At 38.7% G+C, this 26,672-nt stretch overlaps 1 protein-coding gene and 1 long non-coding RNA gene across 4 annotated transcripts in view; one reads left to right on the top strand and one right to left on the bottom strand.

Moving 5' to 3' along the window:
- The window catches only part of LOC144614013 (uncharacterized), a 64,788-nt gene that overhangs the window by 30,717 nt on the left and 7,399 nt on the right, over window positions 1–26,672 (top strand). The window contains exon 2 of one of the 2 annotated variants that reach the window (XR_013551553.2): window positions 24,146–24,227. This is a non-coding gene — a long non-coding RNA (uncharacterized LOC144614013). Of the gene's footprint in view, window positions 1–24,145; window positions 24,522–26,672 lie in introns of those variants that run through there. The other variant, XR_014135914.1, reaches the window with a different exon arrangement.
- The window catches only part of SLC71A2 (solute carrier family 71 member 2), a 73,279-nt gene continuing 59,806 nt past the window's right edge, over window positions 13,200–26,672 (bottom strand). For both annotated transcript variants that reach the window (XM_078436130.2, XM_078436129.2), the window contains 7 exons: window positions 25,200–25,418; window positions 23,504–23,617; window positions 20,602–20,673; window positions 19,146–19,258; window positions 17,763–17,860; window positions 15,644–15,786; window positions 13,200–14,948 (listed from right to left, as the gene is read on the bottom strand). In XM_078436130.2, coding sequence (XP_078292256.2) covers window positions 14,697–14,948; window positions 15,644–15,786; window positions 17,763–17,860; window positions 19,146–19,258; window positions 20,602–20,673; window positions 23,504–23,617; window positions 25,200–25,418 — 1,011 coding nt within the window. In that variant the 3' untranslated portion in view covers window positions 13,200–14,696. The remainder of the gene's footprint in view (window positions 14,949–15,643; window positions 15,787–17,762; window positions 17,861–19,145; window positions 19,259–20,601; window positions 20,674–23,503; window positions 23,618–25,199; window positions 25,419–26,672) is intronic.

Raw genomic sequence — 26,672 nt, 5'->3', positions numbered from 1 at the left:
TTTTCTCCACTTAAATCCAAGTATCCACGAAACTTAAAAATTTTATTAAATTTTTTATTTTAATCTAATATTGGTAACATATAGGGTTATATTTGTTTCAGTTGTACAATGCAGTGATTCAGCTATTCTGTACGTTACACTGTGCTCATCATAATAAGTGTGTTCTTTAATCCTTATCACCTATTTTACCCATCCTGCCTCTGGTAACTATCAGTTCTCCATAGTTATGAGTCTGTTTCTTGATTTGTCTCTTTTTCTCCTTTGCTCATTTGTTTCTTAAATTCCATGAGTGAAATCACATGGTATTTGTCTTTCTCTGAGTTACTTACTTCACTTAGCATTATACTGTCTAGTTCCATCTATATTATGACAAATGGCAAGATATCATTCTTTTTTTGTGGCTGAATAATGCTCCACTGTATATATACACCACATGTTTAACACTTAATCTATGGATGGACACTTGGGCTGCTTCTATTATTTGGCTATTGTAAATAATGCTGCAGTAAACATAGGGGTACCTGTATTGTATCCCTTTGAATTAGTGTTTTTGTGTCTCTTAGGCAAATACCCAGTAGTGCATTTATTGGATTGTATGATAATGCCATTTTTTTTAAACTTTTTGAGGAAGTTCCATACTGTTTTCCACAGTGGCTGTACAAGTTTACATTCCCACAAACAGTGCACAAAGGTTCTTTTTTCTCTACATCCTTGCCAACACTGTGGTTTGTTGTGTTTTTGATTTTAGCTATCGTGACAAGTGTGATGTGATATCTCATTGTGGTTGAGATTTGCATATTTTTGATGGTAAATGATGTTGAGTGTCTTTTCATGTGTCTGTTGGCCACCTCTATGTCTTCTTTGGAGAGATGTCTGTTCATGTCTTCTTGTTTTTTAATTGGATTGTTTTGGGTGTTGAGTTTTAGGAATCCTGTATATATTTTGGATGCTAATCCTTTATCAGGTATGTCATTTTATAGATACCATCTAACATTCAGTAGGTTGCCTTTTAGTTTTGTAGATGGTTTCCTTGCTGTGCAGCTTTTTATTTTGATGTAGTCCCAATAGTTTATTTTTGCTTCTGTTTCCATTGCCTTAGCAGACATAACTAGAAAAATGTTGCTATGGTTGATGTAAGAGAAATTACTGCCTGAGCTCTCTTCTAGGATTTTTATGGTTTCTGGTCCCACATTCAAGTCCTTGATCCATTTTATTTTTGTGTGTGGTATAAGAATGTGGTCCAGTTATATTCTTTTACATGTAGCTGCCCAGTTTCCCCAACACCATTCGTTGAAGAGAGAGTTTTTTCTTCATTGTGTATTTTTCCTGCTTTGGTGAAGATTGGTTGACTTAAAGTGGTGTTTTTTTTTCTGGACTTTCTATTCTGTTCCATTGATCTATGTGTCTGTTTTTGTGCCAGTACCATACTGTTTTGATTACTGCAGCTTTGTATTATGTCTTGAAATCTAGGATTGTGATACCTCCAGTTTTATTCTTTCTCAAGATTGCTTTGGCTATTTGGGGTCTTTTGTGCTTCCATGCAAATTTTAGGGTTGTTGTTCTACTTTTGTGAAAAATAGTTAGTATTTTGATTGGATTGAATTAAATCTGTAAATTGCTTTGGGTAGTACATTTCAACCTTGTTTGTTTTTCCAATTCGTGAGCATGTCTTTCCATTTCTTTGTGTCATCTTCAATTTCTTTCATCATTGTTTTATACTTTTCAGACTACAGATCTTTACCTCTTTGGTTAAGTTCATTCCTAGTTTGTTTCTTTTTTGGTACAATTTTAAATGGGATTATTTTAATTTCTTTTTCTCCTGCTTCATTGTTGGTGTATAGAAATGCAACAGATTTCTGTATGTTGATTTTGTATCTTGCAATCTTACTGAATCCATTGATTAATTTTAGTAGTTTTTTGGTGGTCTTTCGGGTTTCCTATATATAGTATCATGTTATTTGCAAATAGTGAACATTTTACTTCTTATCTGTTTGGATAATAGATTTCATTTCTTTTTGTTGTCTGATTATTGTGGCTAAGACTTCAGTACTATATTGAATAAAAGAGGTGAGAGTGGACATCCTTGTATTGTTCCTGACCTTAGGGGAAAAGCTCTGTTTTTCTCCATTGTATATGATGTTTGCTGTGAGTTTTTCATGTAGGACCTTTATTATGTGGAGGTATGCTCGTTGATTTTTTTTATCACGAATGGACATTGTACTTTCTCAAATGTGTTTTGTATTTATTGTAATGATATGGTTTTTATCCTTTATTTTATTGATGTGATGTATCACATTGATTGATTTACAAATATTGAACTATCCTTGCATCCTGGGAATAAATCCCACATGATTGTGGTGAATTGAGTTTTTAAATGTATTGTTGGAATTGGTTTGCTAGTATTTTGTTGAGGATTTTTACATAGTCATCAGAAATAATGACCTGTAGTTCTCTTTTTTTGCAGTGTATTTATCTGATTTTGGTACCAGGGTAATGCTGGCCTCCTAGAATAATTTTGGAAGTTTTCCTTCCTCTTTTATTTTTTGGAATAGTTTGAGAAGAATAGGTATTAACTCTTTTTTAAAGGCAGAGTTTGCCTGTGAAGTAGTCTGTAAGGCCTTTTGTTTGTTGGGAATTTCTGATTAGTGATTCAGTTTACTTGCTAGTAATTGGTCTGTTCAAATTTTCTGTTTCTTCCTGCTTCAGTTTTGGTAAGTTATATGTTTCTAGGAATTTATCCATTTCTTCTAGGTTGTCCAATTTGTTGGCACGCAATTTTTCATAATCATCTCTTAAAGTTGTTTATATGTTTGTGGTGTTAGTTGGTATTTCTCCTCTCTCATTTTTGATTTTGAGTCCTTTCTCTTTTCCAGAAGTCTGGCTAGAGGTTTATCAATTTTAGCAATTTCCAGCTCCTGGTTTCCTTGATCTGTTCCACTAGTTTGTTTTTGTTTGTTCATTTTTAGTTTCTGTATCTTTTTTTTAGAGTTTACTTACTTATTTTGAGAGAGAGTGGGAAGGGCAGAGAGAGAAGTAGAAAGAGAATACCAAGCAGACTCTGTACTGCCAATGGGGAGCCCAACCTGGGGCTCAAACTCATGAAACATGAGGTCATGGCCTGAGCCAAAAGCAAGTCAGACACTTAACTGATTGAGCCGTCCAGGTGTCTTCCCATCCCCTTTTAAAGGCTTTGCCTGTTCTTTTTCTAGCTCCTTTAGGTTTAAAGTTAGGTTGTTTGAGATTTTTCTAAGTTCTTGAGGTAGGCCTGTATCGCTGTATACTTACTTCTTAGGACCGCTTTTGCTACATCACAAAGGTTTTGGACCATCGTGTTTTCATTTTCATTTGTTTCCATGTTTATATTTTATTTTATTTTATTAATTTTTTTGATTTCCTGGTTGACCCATTCATTGTTTAGTAGCATGTTGTTTAACCTCCATGTATTTGTGGTCTTTCCAGGAACTTCTGGTCTCATAGAATTGTGGTCAGGAAAGGTGCATGGTATGACTTCAACCTTTTGTATTTGTTGAAGCTTGCTTGTGACTAATATGTGATCTATTTTGTAGAATGTCCCATATGCACTTGAAAAGAATGTGTATTCTGCTGCTTTAGGATGGAATGTTCTGAATATATCTGTTAAGTCCATGCCATCTAGTGTGTCATTCACATCCATTGTTTCCTTGTTGATTTTTTGCTTAGATGATCTGTCCATTGATGTAAGTGGAATGTTAAAGTTCCCTACTATTACTGTATTGCTATCAATTCTTTTATGTTTGTTATTAGCTGCTTTATGTAGCTGCTTTTTGGGTGCTTCCATGTTGAGCTCATGAATGTTTACAATTGTATCTTCTTGTTGGATTGTCCTCTTATGATTAATGCTCTTCTTCTCTTTTTACAGTCTTTGTTTTAAAGTCTAATTTGTCTGGGGTGCCTGGGTGGCTCAGTTGGTTAAGCCACCGACTTCGTCTCAGGTCATGATCTTGCAGTTTGTGAGTTCAAGCCCCGCGTTGGGCTCTGTGCTGACAGCTCAGAGCCTGAAGCCTGCTTCAGATTCTGTGTCTCTCCCTTTCTCTTTACCCCTCCCCTGCTAACCCTCTGTGTGTGTCTCTCTCTCAGTATTAAATAAATGTTTAAAAAAAAAATGGAGTCACTTAACTTCTTGAGGCTTCCTGTAGAAAAAGGGATGAATTCCAATTCTTTAAAAGAAAAACACAAAGTCTAATTTGTCTGATATAAGTATTCCTACTGCAGCTTTCTTTTGACATCCATTTGCATGATAAAGTTTTCTCCATCCCCTCATTTCCAATCTTCAGGTATGGTCTAAAATGAGTCTCTTGTCAAGTACAATAGAGAATAGAGATGGTTTTTTTTTTTTTTTTTTTTTTTTTTTAAATCCATTCTGACACCCTATGTCTTGATTAGATCATTTAGTCCATTTCCCTTCAAAGTAATTATTGATAGGGATGTATTTATTACCATTTTATTACCTGTTTGTCATTGTTTCTGGAGATTTTCTCTTCCTTTCTTGTCTCTGTCACTTTTGATCTCTCCTTTGCACTCAATCTCCTTTAATATTTCTTTCAGGGCTGGCTTAGTGGTCACAAACTCCTTCACTTTTTGTTTGGTAAACTCTTTATCTCTCCTTCTAATATGAATAACAGCCTTGCTGGATAGAGTATTATTGGCTGCATATTTTTCCCATTCAGCACCCGGTATATATCATGCCACTCCCTTCTGGCTTGCCAGATTTCTTTTTGAGAAAGCTCTAGCTAGTCTTTTGGGTTTTCCTTTCTATGTTAAGGACTTCTTTTGTTACTTTTAAGATTTTTTTCTTTGTCACTATATTTTGCAAGTTTAAGTACAAGATGTCTAGGTGTTGGCTGCTTTTGTTGATTTTGATGGGAGTTCTCTGTGCTTCCTGGATCTTCCCCAGATTAGGGAAGTTTTCAGCTATTATTTCCTCATAAATTTTGTCCCCCTTTGCTCTCTCTTCTTCTGAGACTCTTGCAATATGTATTTTATTACGTTTGAGGAGTCACTGAATTCCCTAAGTTTATTCTTGTGTTGCCTAATTCTTCTTTCTCTTTTTTCAGCTTCATTGCTTTCCATTACTTTGTCTTCTAGGTCATTAATTCATTCCTGTGCTCCATCCATTCCTGCTGCTCATTGCATCCAGTGTGTTTCTAATCCAATTTATTGCTTTCTTCATCTCCAGTTTTTTTTTTTTTTTTTTTTTTTTTTTTGTCTTTTATCTCTGTGGTAAGGGTCTCACTGATGTCTTCTTTACTCAGGCCTAGGGAGTATCCTTATGGTAGTGGGTACTTTTGGCTGCAGATTTTTCCCTTTTGCACTTTGAAACAATTATGCCACACCTCCTGGCCTACAAAGTTTCTGATGAAAAATCCTGATAGTCTTGTGGGGTTTCCCTTGTATGTAACTCTTTTCTCTTGTTTATTTAAAAAAATTATCATTATTTTCTGTTGCTTTAATTACTATATAGACATCTTGGTGTGGACCTCATGTGGTTGATTTTGTTGGGGATATCTGTTTTCTTCCTCTTCTTCCTTCTACCTCTTTCTTCTTCCTTTTTCTATCCTTGTAATGTGAATGTTACTATACTTGGTAGACTCATTGAGTTCCCTAAGTCTATTCTCAATTTGTATAACTTTTGTCTCTCACTTGCTCAGCTTTAATTACTTTCTATTAGTGTCTTCTGGGTCATTAATGTGGTCCCTGCTTTCTCTAGCCTGCCATTTATTCTATCAAGTGTGTTTTTAATTTCATTTATTGTCTTCTTTATTTCTTTAAGGGTCTCACTGAAGTCTTCCACTCTTTTCTCAAGTCCAGTGAGTATCTTCATCATCATTACTTTAAATTCTCTATCAGGCATATTACTTACCCCTGTTTTGCTTAGGTCTCTTGCTGTGGTTTGTCCTGTTCTTTGGGGACATACTCCTCTGTCTCATTTTGTTCCCTTCTCTGTTTTTGTGTGTTAGGAAAGTCAGCTATGTGTCCTTGAAGTAATAGCCCTATACAGAGGTCCTATAGTGCCTGGCAGTACAGTGTTCTGTGTTCCCCAGTGTTCGCTTCAGGAAATTTGGGTTGCATGTGCTCTGCTGTTATGTGCTGGTTGCTTTTTCCTTCAGTTGTTTGCAGAGAGAAGCTGTTTGCCTATTGTGGGTAGTGTTTGGACCCAGCTGGGGTCTGGCACATTTTAACAAGGTATGTGCTGGTCTCCTTGTGTAATGAGACTTTCCACTGCTGGACCTGAGGCATATATTGCTAGAAAAGTTGTTGGTAGGGTTTGTTCCAGTCTTCTCGAGGAAGGGACTCATAAGCACCTGGACTGAGAAGGGTAGATCTGCTGTAGAGTGAGTGGCTGGGGCTTGGTGTAAGCAAGTTAGGTAGTGAGTGTGGGTGCTGCACTGCTTCCCACTGGTGGCCATGTGTTTATGGTGGGGAACAAGCGAAGGAAATAGCGCCTGCCAGCCCCTTTGTTCCTGGAGGGTCTCCTCGCCTCTCCTGGCCATTCTCTGAGATGAGTAAATCATTCTCCCTCATGTCTGCCCCCATGCTGTATCTCTGCTGGCTGTTGATGGTGCTTTGGCTTTAAGGGTGGGGATCGAGCTTCCTAATCACATCCAGGCTCTCCCATAGCCAAGCCTGCTGATTTTTGAAGTTCCTGACTTTAAGTCCCAACTGTATGTAAGAACTCAGGAAATTCGTCCCATCTCACTTTCAAAGCCAAATATCATAGGGTTCCCCGTGTAGGATTGCTGGGGTGATCGTCTGTTTTTTGCCCTTTACATCACTGTGTAAAGCTCCCTCCTGACCATAGATGGCTATAGTCTCTTTTCACCCCAAACCTACGTCTCTGCCCTTCCTACCTTATTCAGTGTGGTCTTCTCTACCTTTAGCTGTGGTGTTTGCTCTGCCAATCTTCAGATCATTTTCTGGGGTATTTATGCTGATATAAGTGTTATCTAGCTGTATCCCTGGGACAAGGTGAACTTTGGGTCCTCTGACTCCACCATCTTCCTGGCTTCCCCCATCCATGAGACTTTTTATTGTCGTTGACATAAAAATTGTGTTTATTTAAGGTGTACAACTTGATGTTCATGATATGTATCTTAATCTAACCATTATCTCATTGTTTTGAATTTTGTAAGCTTGCAAACTTTATTTTGTACAAAAATATATGATTGTGTACAATTTTAATCAAAAGAGTAGTAATAATAAAAACCCAAACCTTAAAGGATGGAGTTCTGACAGGGCAGTCGCGAGAGACAGTATTTGGTGCTCTCAAGAGCCAGAATACAGGGGTTTCGGGCCCAAGGAAGTGGAGGGATTCCTACCATCACACCTACTAACTAACCCATCTGTGCAGTTCTGAGAGCTGCTAATGGGAGGGATGTGGGTAACACTGCCACAAGGTGACACAGCTATGGTTCCACTGCACTGGAGGAAGCAGCTGTCCTTGGCCTCCTCAGGCAAATGGGTCACTGACATCAGTGGGCAAAAGGAGGGCTCTGCCTGGAACTCAGGAGATTCTCTGGGGGCACCTCTTACTACAGCTGGCCCTTGAACAACAAGGATTTGAATTGCACGGGTCCACTCTACATGGACTTCTTATGAAACAATACTGTAAATGTGTGTTCTCAAGATTTTCTTAACATTTTCTTTCCTCTAGCTTACTTTTTTGTAAGAATGCAGTATAAGATACACGTAACATACAAAATATATGTCCATGTCAAGAAGCGCCTATTAGTAGTTCAGTTTTTGGTGAGTCAAGTTATGTGTAGATTTAACTGCACAGGTGTTTGGCACCCTTGCCCCCCACATTGTTCAATTGTACTTCATGCCCAGTAGAGAAGTTAGGAGAAAACTATAGCTACCCAAAAAATGGCAGGACTGTGGAAGATCCAGATACTTTAGAAACGCAGATCTGTGTCACAGGGGAGTTTGTGGCAAGGACCAGAAGCTCACTGTCCCTTAGTTCCACCCTGCCAAAAAGGATGCTGGAGGGACGCTGCAAACTGAAGAAGAGGCGTGACTGACTCCTTCCTGTCTTCTCACTTCATTCTGGTGATGCTTCTGCATGCTGGCAGTGCAGTTCTTTCTAAGAGTGACAGCCAAACCCAGTTTGCTGGCAGAACCAGGTACACTGTGTCAGCCCCCAGCCATCACCCCACAGAACTTACTTCCAAGGCTTGAAATTCCACCACTGGCCACCTGGCAGCCCCTCTTCAGATGTCTGAAGCCCAATCACGTGGGGACCCTTTCCTAAGACTCTAGTTTAATAATTCAGATGTGTATTCTTCCCTTCTCAGCCCAGGGAAACTGCAGTTGTCACCCTCATGATACTTTGGAACAGTAGTTGTTAAACTGTGGTCCCATGATCAGCAGTCACTTTCTCCTGGGAACTTGTTAGAAGCACAGATATTTTCCAGCACCACACGAGGGTCTACTAAGTCAGTAACTCTCATGGTGTGACAAGGGCTCTCTGCTTCACAAGCCCTCCAGCTGACTCTAATGCATGCAGAAGTTTGAAAACAACTGCCTTAGAGTTCTCTGCTCACTCTTTTAGTTGCCTAGTTAATAATTCTTTCCATTAAATTGTTTGAATAACTGGTGTGGGACACCCTAATAGAGTGGCATTCTACCAAAATGTTTAAAGAACTATCAACACCAATCTTTCTTAAACCCTGTGAGAAAACAGAAGAGGGAACTTTTCCCAACTCATTCTACATGGCCAGAATTACCACATATATCACTACAAAAGACTAATATCCCTTAAGATAATAGATACAAAAATCCTAAAAACATCAAAAATAATTAGTGCACTGCATCCCACAGCATATTAAACTGATTATGCACCATGACCAAGTGGGATCTAGCTCAGTAATTAATGCAAGGGTGGATCAACATATGAAGATCAACCAGTGTGATCCATCACATTAAGAGAATGAAGAATAAAACACAGTCATCTTGATGCAGAAAAAGTATTTGACAGAACTAACATCCTTTCATAATTAAAAAAAGAAAACAAGACACCCAACAAACTAGGAATAGAGGGGAACTTCCCACAACACGACAAAGGGAATCTATGAAAAACCTCCAACTAATATCATACTTAGGAAGTATGCCTGCTTTTGACACTGCTCTTCAACACTAAAAATTCTAGCCAGAAAATTAGGCAAAAAACTAAAAGACATCTAAACTGGAAAGGAAGAAACATATCTCTGGAGATGACATGATCTAATACACAAAAAACCCTAACGAATCCACAAAAAAAGAACTCTTAGCACTAATAAATTCAACAAAGTTGTGGGATACACAATCAACACACAAAAATTAGTTGTATTTCTATACACTGGCAGTGAACAATCTAAACATAAAATTAAACAGAAAAACATCCCTTGGTCATATGGGTAGAAAGACTTAAATATTGCTAAGATGGCAATACTACCCAAGGTGATCTACAGGTTCAATGCAATCCCTATCAAAATACCAGCTGCCTTTTTTCCCCCACAGAAGTGGAAAAGCTCATTTTAAATTTTGTATGAAATCGCAGGAGTCACTGAATAGTCAACTTTAAATAATAAAGAGGGAGGATTTACACTTTTTTATTTCAGAACTTACTGTTGTAAACCTAGCTATCAAAACCATGTGGTACTTGTATAAGAACAGGCATAGAGACCAATGGGATAGAATTAAAAGTCCAGAAATATGTACTGGCACAAAAAGACACATAGATCAATGGAATAGAATAGAGAACCCAGAAATAGACCCACAAATGTATGGCCAACAGATCTTTGGCAAAGCAGAGAAGAGTATCCAATGGAAAAAAGTTTCTTTAGCAAATGGTGCTGGGAGAACTGGACAGCAACATGCAGAAGAATGAAACTGGACCACTTTCTTACACCATACACAAACAAACTCAAAACGGATGGAAGACCTAAATGTAAGACAGGAAACCATCAAAATCCTAGAGGAGAAAACAGACAACAACCTCTTTGACCTCAGCTACAACAATTTCTTACTCAACGCATCTCCAGAGGCAAGGGAAACAAAAGCAAAAATAAACTATTGGGGCCTCATCAAGATAAAAAGCTTCTGCAACAGCAAAGGAAACAATCAGCAAACTAAAAGGCAACTGATAGCATGGAGGAAGATATTTGCAAATGACATATTGGATAAAAGGTCAGTATCCAAAGTCTATAAAGAACTTATCAAACTTAACACCCAAAAAACAAATAATTCATTGAAAAAAATGGGCAGAAGACATGAATAGACACTTTTCCAAAGAAGACATCAGATGGCCAAAAGACACACAAAAAGACGCTCAACACTGCTCATCATCAGGGAAATACAAATCAAAACCACACTGAGATACCACCTCACACCAGTCAGAATGGCTAAAATTAACAACTCAGACAACAACAGATGATGGTGAGGATGCAGAGAAAGAGGAACCCTTTTGCAGTGCTGGTGGGAATGCAAACTGGTGCAGCCACTCTAGAAGGCGGTTCTTCAAAAAATTAGAAATAGAACTACCCTATGACCCAGCAATGCACTACTAGGAATTCATCCAGAGGATACAGGAGTGCTGATCCAAAGGGGCACATGCACCCCAATGTTTATAGCAGCACTATCGACAATAGCCAAAGAATGAAAAGAGCCCAAATGTCCATTGACAGATGAATGGATAAAGAAAATGTGGTATATATCTAATGGAACCTTACTTGGCAATCAAAAAGAATGGAATCTTGCTATTTGCAACAACATGGATGGAACTAGAGGGTATTATGCTAAGCAAAATTAGAGAAAGACAAATATCAGATGACTTCACTCATGTGGAATTTAAGTTACAAAACAGATGAACACAAGGGAAGCAAAAATAATATAAAAACAGAAAGGGAGACAAACCATAAGAGAACAAGCACAGAACAAACTGAGGGTTATTCTCGTAAACACAGAGAACAAACTGCGGGTTGCTGGTGGGGCGTTGGATGGGAGGATGGGCTAAGTGGGCGAGGGGCATTAAAGAGGACACTTGTTGTGATGATCACTGGGTGTTATATATAAGTGAAGAATTACTAAATTCTATTCCTGAAATCATTACACTATATGTTAACTAATTTGGATTTAAATAAAACAAAGAAAACCAAAACCAATAACAAAATAAAATGCTATTTTCTTGAAAAAATAAAAATTCCAGAAATAGACCCCACACATCATTGTCCATCAAATTTTTGACATGTGTGCTAACACCTTTCAGTGGGGAAAGAATCTCTTCAAACAAGTGGTACTTAGATCACTGAATATTCACATGAGAAAGAATGAGATTGAAATATCTCACATAACATATGAAAATTAACTCAAAATGGGTCAAAGACTAAAACTCTTAGAAAATAAGGGTAATTTTTCATAACCTTGTATTTGGTAATGAATTCTTCGATGGGACACCAAACATAATAAGCAACAAAAGAAAACATGGAGAGGCTGGATGTCATCAAAATTAACACTTTTCAAAGTACACCATTAAGAAAGGGAAGACAACCCACAGAATGGGAGAAAACATTTGCCAGCCATTTACCTGATAAGAACCTAGTATCCAGAATATGTAAAGAACTCTTACAACTCAACAACAGAACAACATCCCAGTTCAAAATGGGGGCATGAACTTAGACATTTCTCCAGAGAAAATACACAAATGGCAAACAACTCATGAAAAGAGACTCAAATCGTTAGTCATTAGGAAAACTGCAAGTGAAAACCACATTGAGGTACCATTTTAAACCAACCATAATTATCTATAAATGATGACAAAACAGAAAACAACAAGTGCTAGACAAGGATATGGAGAAATTCGCACCTTCTACATTACTGATGGGAACGTAAAATGTGCAGCTGCTGTGAAAAAGACGGTGGTGGTTCCTCAAATAAACAGTTGCCATGTAAACCAGCAATTCCAATCCCAGGTATATTCCAAAGAAGAATTGAAAGCATGTTTACATAAAACTTGGATAAGATTGTTCATAGCAGCATTATTCATAATAAGCTAAAAGTGGAAACCCAAATGTCCATTTACATTTGACTGATAAATGAATAAAGGGAATGTGGTATGTTCATATGATGGAATGTATTTCAGCCTTTAAAAAGGAATAAAATTTGACACATGGATGAAACTTCAACATGGATGAACCGTGGAAACATGCTGTATGAAAAGAACTGGACACAAAATGTCACATATTGTAGGGTTGTGTTTATATTAAATGTCCAAAGTAGGCAAATCTCTATAAAGAGAAAGCAGATTACCAGTTGCCAGGTAATGGGGATAAGAACTGGTAGTGACTGGTAAGGGATATGGTGTTTCTTTATTGGGATGATGGAAACGTTCTAGAGACAGTGCTAACAACTGTACAACCATGTGAATAAATTAAAAACCACTGTATTGCACACTTTGGAATGGTTAAAATGGTGAATTTTATCTCAATTTTGACATTTGTTATGCTGGGTAAGAAACTACAATTTTGATAAGCAGTGGTAAAAATGTCATGGGGGCATTTAAAAACATTGTGGCAGAATTGTGGTACATAGAATTTACCATTTTAACCATTTTCAATAGTTCAGTGGCATTGAGTACATTCACTTTTATGCAACATCTCCAGAACTTTTCTCATCCTGCAAAACTGAAACTCTACCCATTAAACAAGAAGCTCCCGCTTGCCCTTTCCTCTAATTTTGGGAACCCCTATTGCACTTTCTGTCTGAATTTGACTAGATACTTCACAGAAGTGGATAATAGTCCTTTTGTGCCTGGCTTACTTCATTTAGCAGGTCTTGAGTGTTCATCCATGTTGTGGCGTGTGTCAGAACTTCCTTTCTTAGGCTGAGTATTTCATGGTATGTGTGTGCCACAGTACTTTCATCCACGCATCCAACACTGGACGTGCATTGGCCATTGTGAACAATGCTAATAAAACAGGCATACAAATACGTTTGTGTCCCTGGGTTATTTTTTTAATAAAAAAAAGTTATGGTTTGTTTTTGAAGGGAGTCTGTTACAAATCACTTTTTTTGAAAATAAACCTATCTTTTGCATTAGCTTAAGGATTAGCAATTTAGTTGATAGCCACCGAAAAGAGAACCTGAAGATTGATGGTACTATTTGCTTTAAAGAAACACCAAAGACATAAAAGTATCCATTGCAAATTTATTATGCATTAGGAAGCTTAACTTAAAAACCAACAGCATAGTAAAAAGATATGTTATCTGTTCATAGCAGAACAGGTTTCAAAATATATTTTCTTTTAAATGTATTCAGTCAGTACACAATCCTTATAAAAAATGTATATATATTTTTCTGTCAACACCTTCATTACATTTATAAATACAAGATTTACACAGCACCCCATCAAAAAAAAATTTAAAACTCCTTACAAATATCTACATATATTTCATACCTATAAAACTTTCAGAGGAGTGCTCTGTTAAAGGTGGGTGGGCCCTAGTTAATGGTCCATTTACTGGTGCAGCAAAATACATATAAATCTGTAAATTTTTCTGTCCATAAAACATCTCGAAAAATTAGCAAGACACTTATTTCTGAAACTGAGCTTCCTAAACCACCATGTTTTAGAAAAGAATTTAATGTGCATATTCCCATGAGATTCAAAAGTCAGATAAACAGATGGAAATACTGACTGGAAACAAATGCACACTACAGAGCAGTTAAGGCAGGAGTGTGATGAATGAGAAAAACTCAGAAGACAAACACAGAAGATGCAGCAAGGAGCAGATGGTAATAATACGTTCTATGGTCCGAAGTTGGATATAAATTCTGCCGGTATCCAGTCACTAATTCTCATCCTCACTTAGTAATATTTATATTGTCAAAAACTTTCTTAGAAGCTTCCTTCAATTTCTGTGTTGCCACCAGACTAGTCGATGTGTATTTTTCTTCTGTAAAATCACCTTGGATCTGACCCAAACACTAGCAATCTGAGTTGCCAGTTCTTCATAATTTAAATTTTTAAGAAAATTTTCCTTTGTCTAGTAAAGGTTATCACTGATCAATATTAATAATGTCCAGAGGTTTATATGCTGAATTTCATTCTAGCCAAGAACAGGAAGTAGAAGGAAAAGGAGAATAAGACTTGGGTTTTTGTTTGACCTTTGAACAAAGGCAAGAGATCCCTGAAACTGAGTGACTCTTGGAGTGGCCACTCACGAACACCTGTGGGCTAAGCGGGCAAGGATCAGAGAAGCAGGAAGGAAGAAAATAAGAAGGGACTTTTCACCTCAACTCCTGTCCACACCACCCTGTACCTTCCACGGAAAGGGAGATGGAAAGACCGCTATCACTCCAGAATTACTCAAGGAAAGCCAGGCTTCCTACCACAGATACGAAATCTTTCTATTTAAGTTTTGAAGTGTGGACTCCAGATGACTTTGAGAGCTGCAATACTCTTTGCAGGAAAGTACTTCAAATCTTGTTCTAATGTACAAACAAAAAGAAGAAAAGAACCAGGAGGAGGAAGGAGGCAGAAGGGTGGAGGGAGTCACTTCTCAAACCTGGCCCTGAAGGATGCCGCTAATATCTTCCCTCCAGCACCATGAAATCTCCTACGTGGTGTGGCTCCCCATGGCTCTTAGAGACGGCATCTGCAGAACCCTCCTTTGTGCCCAGTTTACAGCTCGGTGCACTGATTCCCAGACTCCTCGAAAGAAGAGAGCTCCCAGATGCTGCTGTCTTGCAGCAGTGGCTCAATGTCCTCATCAATGCCCCGCTCTGGCATGTTGGTCAGGCTGCCGCTGATGCTGTTGCTGTGTTTTTGAATTCCACTGCCTTTACTATATTCAGGGATGAATAAGGCAACCAGGAAAGACATAAGAACTATACATGCCCCAAATAAAAACGGCGGGCCTGGGATGACAGCTCCCTGATGGGCAAGGGAAACAAATGGAGACAAAGAATTAGGTTAGTCTTCAATCCAAAATTAGTCCTAGGTGACTCCCCCAAATCATCAAAAAGTAAATCCTTTTTTCATAAGCAAATGTTGCATTAAGTATCAAGGCAGAATCTAACAGAGCTTGGTGTCTGGAATATGACAGAGGGCAACCAGTCACTGCTCTTTGCACCGCTTCTCAACTGCTTAGATGGCAGTTGTGGATCTCCAGTCCTACCCTATAACCTTAGGTCAGCACTCTGTTCATGAACATGAAGAGCAGTTCCATACAGAAATTAATACTGAACACTGCTTTGAAGGAAGGACTGAAGAAATATCAAATAAATAGGAAAAGCACTCTAAAGCACTCTCAAGTTTCTAGCAGGGATTTAGGTCATCTCACTTTTTATTTGGCCTGGTTGGGCTTCACGGAAGGAAGGCATTCTGACCAGAGTGCTTGAGTAGGTCAAAACGGACTCTGAACAAGATTAAGACAGAGCTTTTGAAGAATATATTAAATCACTGAAATGATCCTTCCCCAATCCCAGGAATGCACGGAACACAGCACTTACTACTACCAAATACAATAGTAACATTATATAAACAAGAACGTTCTCCAAATTTAAGTTCAGAATTTGCTGGAATCAGACACAGTGGTTGTTATACAACTAGACTTATCACCAGTTTACCTGCAAGGCAGTATTATCAGAATTCAATTCCGGTTCCAACTCAGTCAGTTCCACATGGAACATGTAGAATATGAAGCCATACAGTGCTGGCCCCAGGCCATTACACAGTCCTCTTATTCCAGTTATGATCCCCTGGGCAACTCCTGTATCAGAACAAAGAGAAGGGAGCCGGTCTTCTCAGAAAAGCATCTCAAAATTAGGGACTTACATAAAGTAGATAAGGGACTTTTAGCCTCCTGTAGTTTCATTTGGTGCACAAATGTTTTCTTGGTTTTACTGTGTCCTTTTAATATGGTCTTACTCTCTGCCCTAAGATCTATAAGGAGAAATGACAGAGATGATTGTGAAATCTCTTTTGGGGCTGAACCGCCCCCGCCCCCGCCCTCCAATAACAGCTAGATCCTTCCTATAAATGGGGAATAACAAAATGAAAAACTTTAATATTCCTCATTTACAGGTAATTTCCACTTTTCCATGGAATGAAATTTTCCTTCTCTACTCATCTAATGGTGCTTTAAAAATCTCCCCTTTGTCTCCCAGAGCCCTGGTGTAAGTCCACAGCAGCCCCAATGCCGTGTACTCCCATGTTCCTCATGGTGACCTGTACTGAAAAATCCCAGAAGGACCAACTTCTAGAGATCTCTGGCTTCTAACATGACAGATAAAATATTAGCCTGAAGCATATGAAATGGATGTTTCCTAAGTTAAAAATGTTCAAAACATTAGGTTCAACTTAATACAATGTGTTCTAATAATGTTGTATGCTGACATTTAGAGAAACATCTGTACTAAAACGTATGAGCATAACAGGAGCCAAAGAAGATTCACGTTATGAAAGACCAGATGGTGCCTGTCAGACTTCAGGGCAGTGCCCATCCCCACAGGTGGCTCACATCTTCAGAAACAATTCCTCCCAAGGACACATGGACCAGTGAACTCCCACAGTCACTGTGACACATGGCATTTGTGGTGTTCAAGTGACACTTTAAATTTTTGTTTTTAATGTTTAATTTTTGAGAAAGAAACAAGAGACAGAGTGTGAGCGAGGAAGGGGCAGAGAGAGACACACGGAATCTGAAGTGGGCTCCAGGCTCCGAGCTGTTAGCACAGAGCCTGACACAGGGCTCAAACTTGCAAACTGTGAGATTATGACCTGAGCCGAAGTCAGACACTTAACCAACTGAGCCACCCAGGTGCCCCTCAAATGACACCTTAAAACTGGTGAATAAGATGGTTAATTTCTGATGTGGAAAACTAGGTGCAATGAATAAACAATATTTTCCAACCTAGTTTTTTATTAAAACTTTTTAAAAGGCTCTAACACATTAAAAAAATTTTCTTTCTAAAATTCAGTACTTCCTGACAATATAGTAAGCCATTAAGAGAGAAGAAAAGGAACTGCCTGAGAGAGAAGCCAGAAGCACAAGAAGGATGAAGTAAGAGTCTAGATGTAGGGGTGCCTACATGGCTCAGTCGGTTAAGCATCCAACTCTCGACTTCAGCTCAGGTCATAATCTCATGGTTTGTGGGTTTGAGCCTTGCGTTGGGTTCTGTGCTGACAGTGTGGAGTCTGCTTGGGATTCTCTCTCTGCCCCTCCCCTGCTCATGCTTGTGTGCACTCTCTCTCAAAAATAAATAAAAAAGAGTCTAGATGCAGAGTGCTATTCTCCACATGGTTGTCTTCATTTTGTTTCTCACTGTGCATTTAACTACACATATTTATCTTTTATCCTCTCAAAGAATCACTTCCTAAATTAAGCTAATGGCCTTTGATTCCAAACTAAAGAAATTTAAGTGATTACAGTGATTATAAATAAAGAGCTCACTGCTTTGCTAACCAGTTCATCATTCATTATTCGACATACATCTGTTAAAAGGATTATATAGTCTAGGTAATTCTTACGGTAACACAAAAAAGGAGTCAAAACCGAAAAGAGAAAATGAACAGTTCTAACTGCTTAGTCCAGATTTAAAGACTGTAAGATCAACGCAGGAAGTAAAACAGAAAGGCATGGTTGCTGAGAAAGGACCACATGGCTGTCACGTGCTCCATGAGCCTCCCCTACTCCAGGTTTATCTTAGCTGAAAGAGGAAAACAGCGAGGGGACAGTGACCTCACCTTGCTGATCTGACTCTGCGTTCCGAGAGACAAGGGCACTGACTGCAGGAAATGTGATGCTGGACATGGCGGCCACCGTCCCTGCTGCCCACATCATCCTGCAATGACAAGACAGGCTGCAGTGAGGCGGCAGGCCAGCCCCAAGCAGCTTGCTGTTCAGAGTACAATCTGGCAAGATCACAAAGTGCTTTCTGTTTTCTCCTGTTGTATTTATTTTTCCCCTCTTTAAAAATGTTTATTTTATTTTACCTCTTTGGAAATCTGTACTTCCTGCTTGTTTTCCCAGTACCAACTTTAGATGTAATAAGCTTAGTGAAGTTTCAAGGATTTCTTGTTTCTATAAACACATCTTCTTCACTGATTTTCCACTTTTCTCTCTGTACTTCTCACCTTTACACTGCCCTTAAACTGCTCAGTTTGCCACCCCACAAGGAAGTGTCATGTGCCACCAGTGGCAACAACAGAGACCTGATGTTCAGGATCACCATGAAAGGAACGTAAGTGCACGTCAGTATTTAGTAGGAGTGTGAGCAACACGCAGCCCTAATGGCCGAAAATCTGCCTGGCCAGACTTCCTTGGGGCTGAACATGCACATCCTTATTGAAAAGAAAAAAAACCCTGCATTTCAACAAAATCCTTTAAACATACCACGAGTCGGACTGAATCAGCTACTGAACCAAAGTTCACAAGACTGAAATCTTAAAAAACAAGAAGAATCAACCACTGAACCAATGACCACATTTCTAGTTCCTCTAAGTTATGTCATCCATTTACATGCGAAAAATGAGGATCAATTCTAGTATTTAAAATGGAGCTAGAAACTTGGGTATTTGGTGACCAGGCACATGTATCTTCTTGTTCTTCAGGGCTTATTTTGACCTTCCTGTTTGTGGGACTCTAATATGCTAGCAGTAATAACTACCTTAGGGCACACATGATTTTGGAGGGGATCTTAGTGTTCATCTAATTCAGATACTTTCTTACAAAGGTTAAATCATTACCCAAAGTCACTCAGCTAATTATGGCAGTGAACCCTGTCACAACCATTTTTTCTTGTCTTCTTGTGTTGCTCTGGACTGTGTGATGTCATTAAAAATTGACAAGTGTGTATAAAAGTAGACCTAATTGGAGGGGTTGGAAGAGGAGACACACACATATTGGATTAAATAAAAACTTCACCGCTGAGGTAAAGGTAATCTGAACAATCTTAGATTATCCAGATCCATCATTCCCTAAATTAGGTCTAAAGACAGATTTTGAAATGCTGAATATACCAAACTCCCAAGTAACCCTTGCTTCCTTCACCTCACACTCACCAACTCAAGTTCCTGTCAAGGGTGCTTTTGTCTGTTAGTTTATGAGAATCCAAAGGAGAGGCTTACCAGGCCTGAGATCCAAAACCATACCAGGCTAACTGGAACATCTGGAAGCCCAAGCCAAGGAGGACAGTATTCTTATTCCCCAACGATCTCATCAAGATGGTAAGAAAGACTGTCTGTAAACAAAGGAGATAATCTTGAGAAACCATGTGACCACATAGATTTGATGCAGGCTCTGTGAGGGAAGCCCATTAATGATGGCCAGGGACCTCTACTGGCACATAGCCTGGTCTGAGACCTGGGGCTCAGGGCCTTCAACCTCCTTCCACAAAGCCTGTTCATCTAATGCTTTGCTAGCATTACCCAAAAGGTCATCATAGCTGGTTAATTATCATGATTGAGAAGGACATGGCTCAGACTCTTAACCACCAGCGAACAGCAACCCCCTGCTGAACATTTACAGAATATGTGGGATTTTGCTGGAGGTTTAACAGTGTCACAAAGTTGGATTGATATAAATTGGATTTTAACAAATCTATACTCTGCTGCTAAAAAACAAAACAAAACCAAACCTCACAAAAGTAGCTCAGATAGTCTGTAAAGAGAATAAAAGAGGAGTCTGGGTAATCAACTAACCAGTTACTATAAAAACAAACCAAAACCACAAGCAACTTGAAAGCTCAACATAATTTACATTCACTGATACAGTTCAGTAAGGAGAAATAAAAGGCTTTTGCCTTGATGCCTTCCTTTGAGCCCTGTCAATTCTAATGTGCAGGCAAAACAGTTCCATAGTCTTCTGGTTTCTCCCTGAGAGAATTCTCCCAGAAGAGGGCTCTGCTTGGCACTCTACTATATAAAGCAGCATGAAGCCATCTTAGGGAATTGGCTTCTAGGCAGTTCCATGTGGTATCTGAATTCACCCAGGCATGTCAGTGAGTTAAAGGTCACATGACTTGCCTTTTGTGGTCCTACATTTATAATACATAGGGAATGTTTAATGCTCTTTACTCATTATATATATTCTAATGCACTGATTTACCACATCTCTTCAGTCCTGGGGATTATAGCAGGGTTTGCAACAGTTACTGATTTTCATTTCTGTTTTCCACTTCTGCTAAATTTTCAACATTAAAATACTGAAACATTCTCCTGATTATTTTGCAGTATCTGGAGTTAGACTGTTGTTAGTGGTTATAAAGCAAATTTTTATCTGCTGAATTGACCCAGTAGAGTAACAAGTATCCTAACAAGTACTGAAAAGTTGTCTTAACTTCCTAAATCACAACCTCAACATTCTATTAAAAGTAGAATGGTTCTGTAGACTATCCATGTCTGTTTACTGGGTCTGATACTGTACCATAGATATACAAGATGTTACCATGGATGGGGAGGAGGGGGTACAGACTTATTGTGCAGGGGATCTCAACGAACATTTCTTTGCAGTTTCCTGTAAATCTAGTTATTTCAGAATTAAAATGTAAAAAAAGAAAACAAAAACGGGTAAAATGTCACTTACCTGAGCCACAATAGACAGAATTCCTACCATAGCTATGAATGCTGCAATCTTAACAGATCCAAAACCTATGACCTGTGGAAATGAAAGAAAACACTTTTGTAATAGAGACATTATAAAAATAATCCCCATCTCCAACCCACTAAGAGACAAACATAGTATCACCAAACACTAGAGAGAACATGAGGAAAATGGTTTGACTTTGGTGCTGCCAGCAGAGAATTTGCTCATTACCAAAGTTGGCGGCTCTCAACTTTGGCTGTACACTGAAATCATCGGGGCAACAGGGAAGGGGGGAGCAATGAAATGCTGTAACCCACGGGAGACCAATTAAATCAGACTCTCTGGGCCCAGCCACAGGCATGTTTAAAAAACTTCCATGGTGATTCCAGGAGCAGCCAAAGTGAGCTGGCAAGGATTTCTAAGCCTCTTAACCTCAACTGAAGCTCTGAAAGGCCACTTCAAGTTTTAAATATCAAGTTTTAAAAAAGTTAAATATTTTTGCCCTCTATTGAAACCCTATAAAAATCGGGAAAAGGACTTAAAAACTATTATACATTCCATTCATTTAATAAATGATTGTCTTGCTTCCAGTCACACAACTAGCTGATAAAAGAGCTAGAATCTCAGGTTCCCAAATCAGGGCTGCTGACGAACAACAGCCTATCACTTGCCAATCAAATGCAATTAAAAAAAAATTGGAACCTGAAAATAGAGATTTAGGGACTATTTCTCAGCCTATATTTGTAAACATAAACATATCTATACTTAAAACAGCTTTATTGAGATAAAGTTGAAATATCCTATAATTCACCCATTAGATATGTAATGAGTTTAGTACATTCACAGAGTTGGGCAACCACCAACACAACTGCAGATGATGTCCTCACTCCTCAAAGAAACATGGTACCACATCAGGAGTCCCACTGCCCTGGCCCATCCCTCCATCCAGCCAGTGATAATACTTCTGTCTCTGGGTCTATTTATTCTGAGCATCTCACATAAATCCAATCAAACAATCTATGGTTGCAGTTTCTTTCACTTGGCACCATGTTCCACAGTTCATCCCCACTGAAGACTTAGCCCTTCACTGCTTTTTCTTGCCAAATGTTAACATCCCATTGTACGGATTTGCCACATTTGTTGATCCACTTCATGAGCTGATGAACATCTGGGTTGTTTCTACTTTTTGGCTATTATCAAAAATTTCTGTAAAGGTTTCTATGTAGATGTGTGTTGTAGGAATAGATTTGTGGGAACCCTATGCTGAACACCTTGAGAAACTGCCTATCCCATTTCACATTCCCACCAGTCATGTCAGAGTTTCCATTTCTTCACACCCTTGTCTTTTGCTTACAGCCATCTTAGCAGGTACGAAGTGGTATCTCATTTTGATTTGCATTTCCTCGATGGCTAATGTTCAGTATCTTCTCATGTGCTTATTGGTCATTTGTGTATCTTCCTTGGGCAAGTATCAATTCAGTCTTTTTTGAATTTTTTTCAGTTGGGTGGTCTTTTCATTTTTGAGTTAAAAACTTATACTGGCTATAAATTCCTTATCAGATGTACAAACACCAAATGCAGTTTGAACATGTGTGTGTGTGTGTGTGTGTGTGTGTGTGTGTGTGTGAACTGCTCTTAAAAGTGAGCACAAATACAAAATAACGTAAAATGATCCTGATTTACCATTAAGTGTTGGTGGTAGTGACATAAGCATATGTGCAGGAAAAAAGGGTAGAAAAGAAAATATCCACAGTTGCTTATTCTGAAGGAAGATGATTTTTCACTTCCTTAAGCTTTCCCATTTTTCCTACATTGAATGTACCTTTAATTTAATGCATAATTTAATTACAAAAGCACATACGATTTTCTACATTAAATATGTTACCTCATTGGTCTTCCCTCTAAATCTCCAGCATCTGCTCACAAAAATGAATAAAACTGAAATAGAACTGTTTACAAAAACAGTTTTACTTATATACCACCATATAAAATATTAGTCTCATACTCTCAGGAAAACTAAAAGAATGGCAAGTTTAACAAGTTTCAATTAAAAATATCTCCCAACGGGCGCCTGGGTGGCGCAGTCGGTTAAGCGTCCGACTTCAGCCAGGTCACGATCTCGCGGTCCGTGAGTTCGAGCCCCGCGTCAGGCTCTGGGCTGATGGCTTGGAGCCTGTTTCCGATTCTGTGTCTCCCTCTCTCTCTGCCCCTCCCCCGTTCATGCTCTGTCTCTCTCTGTCCCAAAAATAAATTAAAAAAAAAAAAAAAAAAAAAAAAATCTCCCGACAGAGAGGAATTTATCTTAGGAGGAGACCGGCTCTGCCACATGGAATAAACCATAGAAGGACTTCCAGTGAAATCGGTAAAAGACTGGGGCAGGATTGCCATGGAAGGCAACATGCGTCTCCGCAATCCCAGAGAAACAACAACAGTTGGAAAGGGAACTTGGTTTTAAATTGCCTTAAGCTAACCGCCTTTTTGGGGGGAACAAGGTAAAGTATACATTTTTAAAGAGAAAAAAGGTTAAGGGAGAGATTATTTAGATGACTGTTTGCAAGCCCCCTTGAAGTCCACAGCAGTGTTGAGCTATGGCCTTCTGAAGATGTCCCAGGTCAGTTCACATCAAATCAACTTGACCTCTCTTTGTGAAATTTAAATGATACATTCTGTTTATGCTCTCAAGGAAATTTTTCTCACAGTCTACATTTTATAGTATTTGAAAATATCATTGTATTAAAGGTTCCTCTGATTGCTACTTATACGTCAGCACCTACACTTAAACTATAGCTAGAAGCAGGTCCACACATTTTTTCCGCTATACGGTTTTCCTCAAAATACCTTTAGACAAATCCTAATCTTTGATTTCTTCATGTTCTAAAGCTACTAGGCACCCATTACCCACCTGTCTGAGATAGAGAAAAAAACTTGAATACTGTCCAGCTTCAGGAAGGTATGAAAGAAACACGGTGATGCAAATTAGTAAGACAGTAGAATCTTTTCCAACTTTCTTCAGTGACTAGGAATAAGCAGAAAGAGAAACACATAAAAAGTAGGAGACACTGACTGAATCACTGATATTCTGGGATACTGGTTTCATTGTTTTGATCTATTTGGGTGAATTATAAAAGTTGAACAGATTAGAAAAACAAGTAAATATTAACTCTATGGCTGTAAGTCCTAATTTCATAATTTTATGTTTACAGTTTTACAGCTTAAAAAACAAAACAAAAAACAAACACTTGCTCATCTTTGTTAACCATACTAGTTCACACACCCTGTGAATAGATCCTGAAAAAATACTGCTCCAGAACCTTTTAAGAAAATCTCATCTCTTTCATTCATAATATAACCCCTTTATAAACACTTCAGGGTTTTTATTATATGTAAATTTACTATATTCTTTAAAATGTTAATATTCAATTGGCCTGTAAAACTGGAAGCCAAATAAGTATGTTCTAGTCATGGGGTCAGTGACAAGATTCTCTGACCAGTAGCAGCTTTTTCAATCTTCTTACAAAAATTTGAATCTTCCTTTTTTACACAGAATTGTTGAGAAGACCAAAAGGTGAGCTGAGGACTATAAAGTGCTTCTGTCTATGGAGACCTTGCTGCACACCAGACACTAGGTGAGTTAACTTATATACTCACCAAAACTCCCACACTAGCCTGGAAAGAATACACGGTAGTAGTCGTGCTTCACAGATGAATTTCCGTGTGTAACCTGGTCACTACATGACAAGAAAGTAGGAGGCGTGACTGGCTCCCAGGTCCATACCTGGTTTCCTTCTCTAAGCACCTCTTTCTCCATGTCTGACATTAGGGCACACACAAAATGACCAGGGGCTCTAGGTCATGGAGGCTTTTTAGAAAAGAATTTCTCACGAGTTATTTTTCTTATACACATTATTTCCTCACAAGTACACTTGGGTGATTAAAATCAGCAATCAAATCTCTGGTTATTTTTTTCCACATATATTTTTCTTCAAGAACAATGTTATGTCAGACAAGGGAGGGAGAAGGGGAGAGGTAAGATTCTTTGTCTCAGTACTTTTTCTAGTTGTTAATGGGATCCTTCCAAAAAAATTAAAAATGGTAAAAGCTTTTTAAAAGTAAAGAACCCATTCAGTCCACAAAATACAAGTCCAGAGCCTCTGGTCAAAGTGGATGTACATTAACAACTGAGAAAATAGCTACTACAGTCAGGCCAAATCCATTCACCTTTTCTGAATTTAAGTGAATGAACACAACCACTTCGAATGGCCACCTTCATTTTGTTAAAAAAAAAAAAAAAAAAAAAAAAAAAAAGTGAAAACCACCATGCAATAAGAAAAAAAAAAACTTCCTTCCCAAACCCTCATCAGGCATTAACTGAACATTTTTTCTTCTCTCTTCCCTCATGATACCACATGCGTGACTTAAACATAAACTCTATATAATCCTTGATTATATTATAGGATTATAATCTATAATCGTATAGACAACTACAGTCCCTTATATGCAATTTTTTTTTTCTATTTTTCCTGGAGAAAGAAAGGGATCAACAACTGATGGGATGCACTAAGCTGCAGAAATATTCAATATTTTCATGTTTTTATTACCGCAAAAGGGTCTGCTTGTTTCCAAGAAATCTTAGCTCCCCAGGAAAGCGGCCTCATTTTCTCTGACAAAGATTCTGGAACAGCCAATAAGATGAAGCAGATGTCCAGAACAGCCACGACTGTGGCCACCAGCACAACAAGGCTGTCTCCGTAACTGGCTGAAAGGTATGCTCCAATGGCCGGGCTGCTCACCAGACTTGCTGCAAAGGTGGCTGACACCTGTGGAAAAGCACACTCTCATCCACGGTCCTGGCCACTATCACAAACACACACAGAAGGCACACTCTCACTTAGTCCCATCTGCTGCAGGTGCACACCTAATTCTGGTTCTCATGTGGAGTCCCAAAGGGACGGACCATGACTGTCCTTCCCCGGCTTTAAACAAAACAAAAGGGATGTGTTGTACATACATTTTGACAATGGAAGAGTCATTTCATTTTAAGTACTTGTTCATAAACTATGAACTAACGAGATATCCTAGAAAGCTACAAGAATAAAAAATAATGGTATTAGAAACAAAAATTGAGAAAACCTTCCCCATAAATAAAACACACACACTTTAGGGTGCACCTGGGTGGCTCAGACTCTTGATTTTGGCTCAGGTCATGATTTCACTGCTTGTGAGGTTGGACTCCGTGCTGACAGCGTAGAGCCTGCTTGGGATTCTCTCCCTCTCTCTCTGCCCCTTCCTTGCTCGCGCACGCTTGCTCTCTCTCAAAATAAATAAAAAGTAAAATTAAAAAAACCCACCAACATACACTTTAGTCTTCTTTAATTGGGCAACAGGGATTTGGGGAGAAAAGCATGACAGAAATTTCTGCAGGGCTGATCACAAAACTTACAAATTACTCTGGGACTGTGTTGACTTCATATTCTAAAAACACTGACTGTTTGGGGTGCCGGGATGGCTCAGTCGGTTGACCGTCTGGCTTCGGCTCAAGTCATGATCTCAAGGTTTGTGAGTTCAAGCCCCGCGTCGGGCTCTGTGCTGACAGCTCGGAGCCCAGAGCCTGTTTCAGATTCTGTGTCTCCCTCTCTCTGCTCCTCCCCCACTCGTGTTCTGTCTCTCTGTCTCGGTCTCTCTCTCTCAAAAATAAACAAACATTAAAAAAATAAAATAAAATAAATAAAAACATTCACCATTTTATTATTTGGGGACCATTTCATTACCACGGAGAAGGAAAAAAACCCTGATATTCTTAGAGAAAAAGCTGTAAGAACATCAAAGCTTTTTAACTAGAGATCCCTGGGCTGTTGATTTGTGTTACTCCCAACCTGCATCCAATACCAGAGACCACAAAGCCAACTGTCACACTTGCAACCTGAATCCATGTGGAATCTCTGCACACAGCTTCCTTTACTTTGGAATGTAATCTGCATGTGCAGAAGCTTAAATGGGCAGTCTCCAAATTATAACCAGATTGAGTGCCAAAAATATAAATTGGTTATTTAAATTTCTACTAGATTTTAATA

This window comes from Panthera onca, chromosome D4 (genome assembly GCF_046562875.1).
Source record: "Panthera onca isolate mPanOnc1 chromosome D4, mPanOnc1 haplotype 2, whole genome shotgun sequence".
NCBI classification, from domain to species: domain Eukaryota; kingdom Metazoa; phylum Chordata; class Mammalia; order Carnivora; family Felidae; genus Panthera; species Panthera onca.
This window is presented reverse-complemented; position numbering and strand designations above follow the sequence as displayed.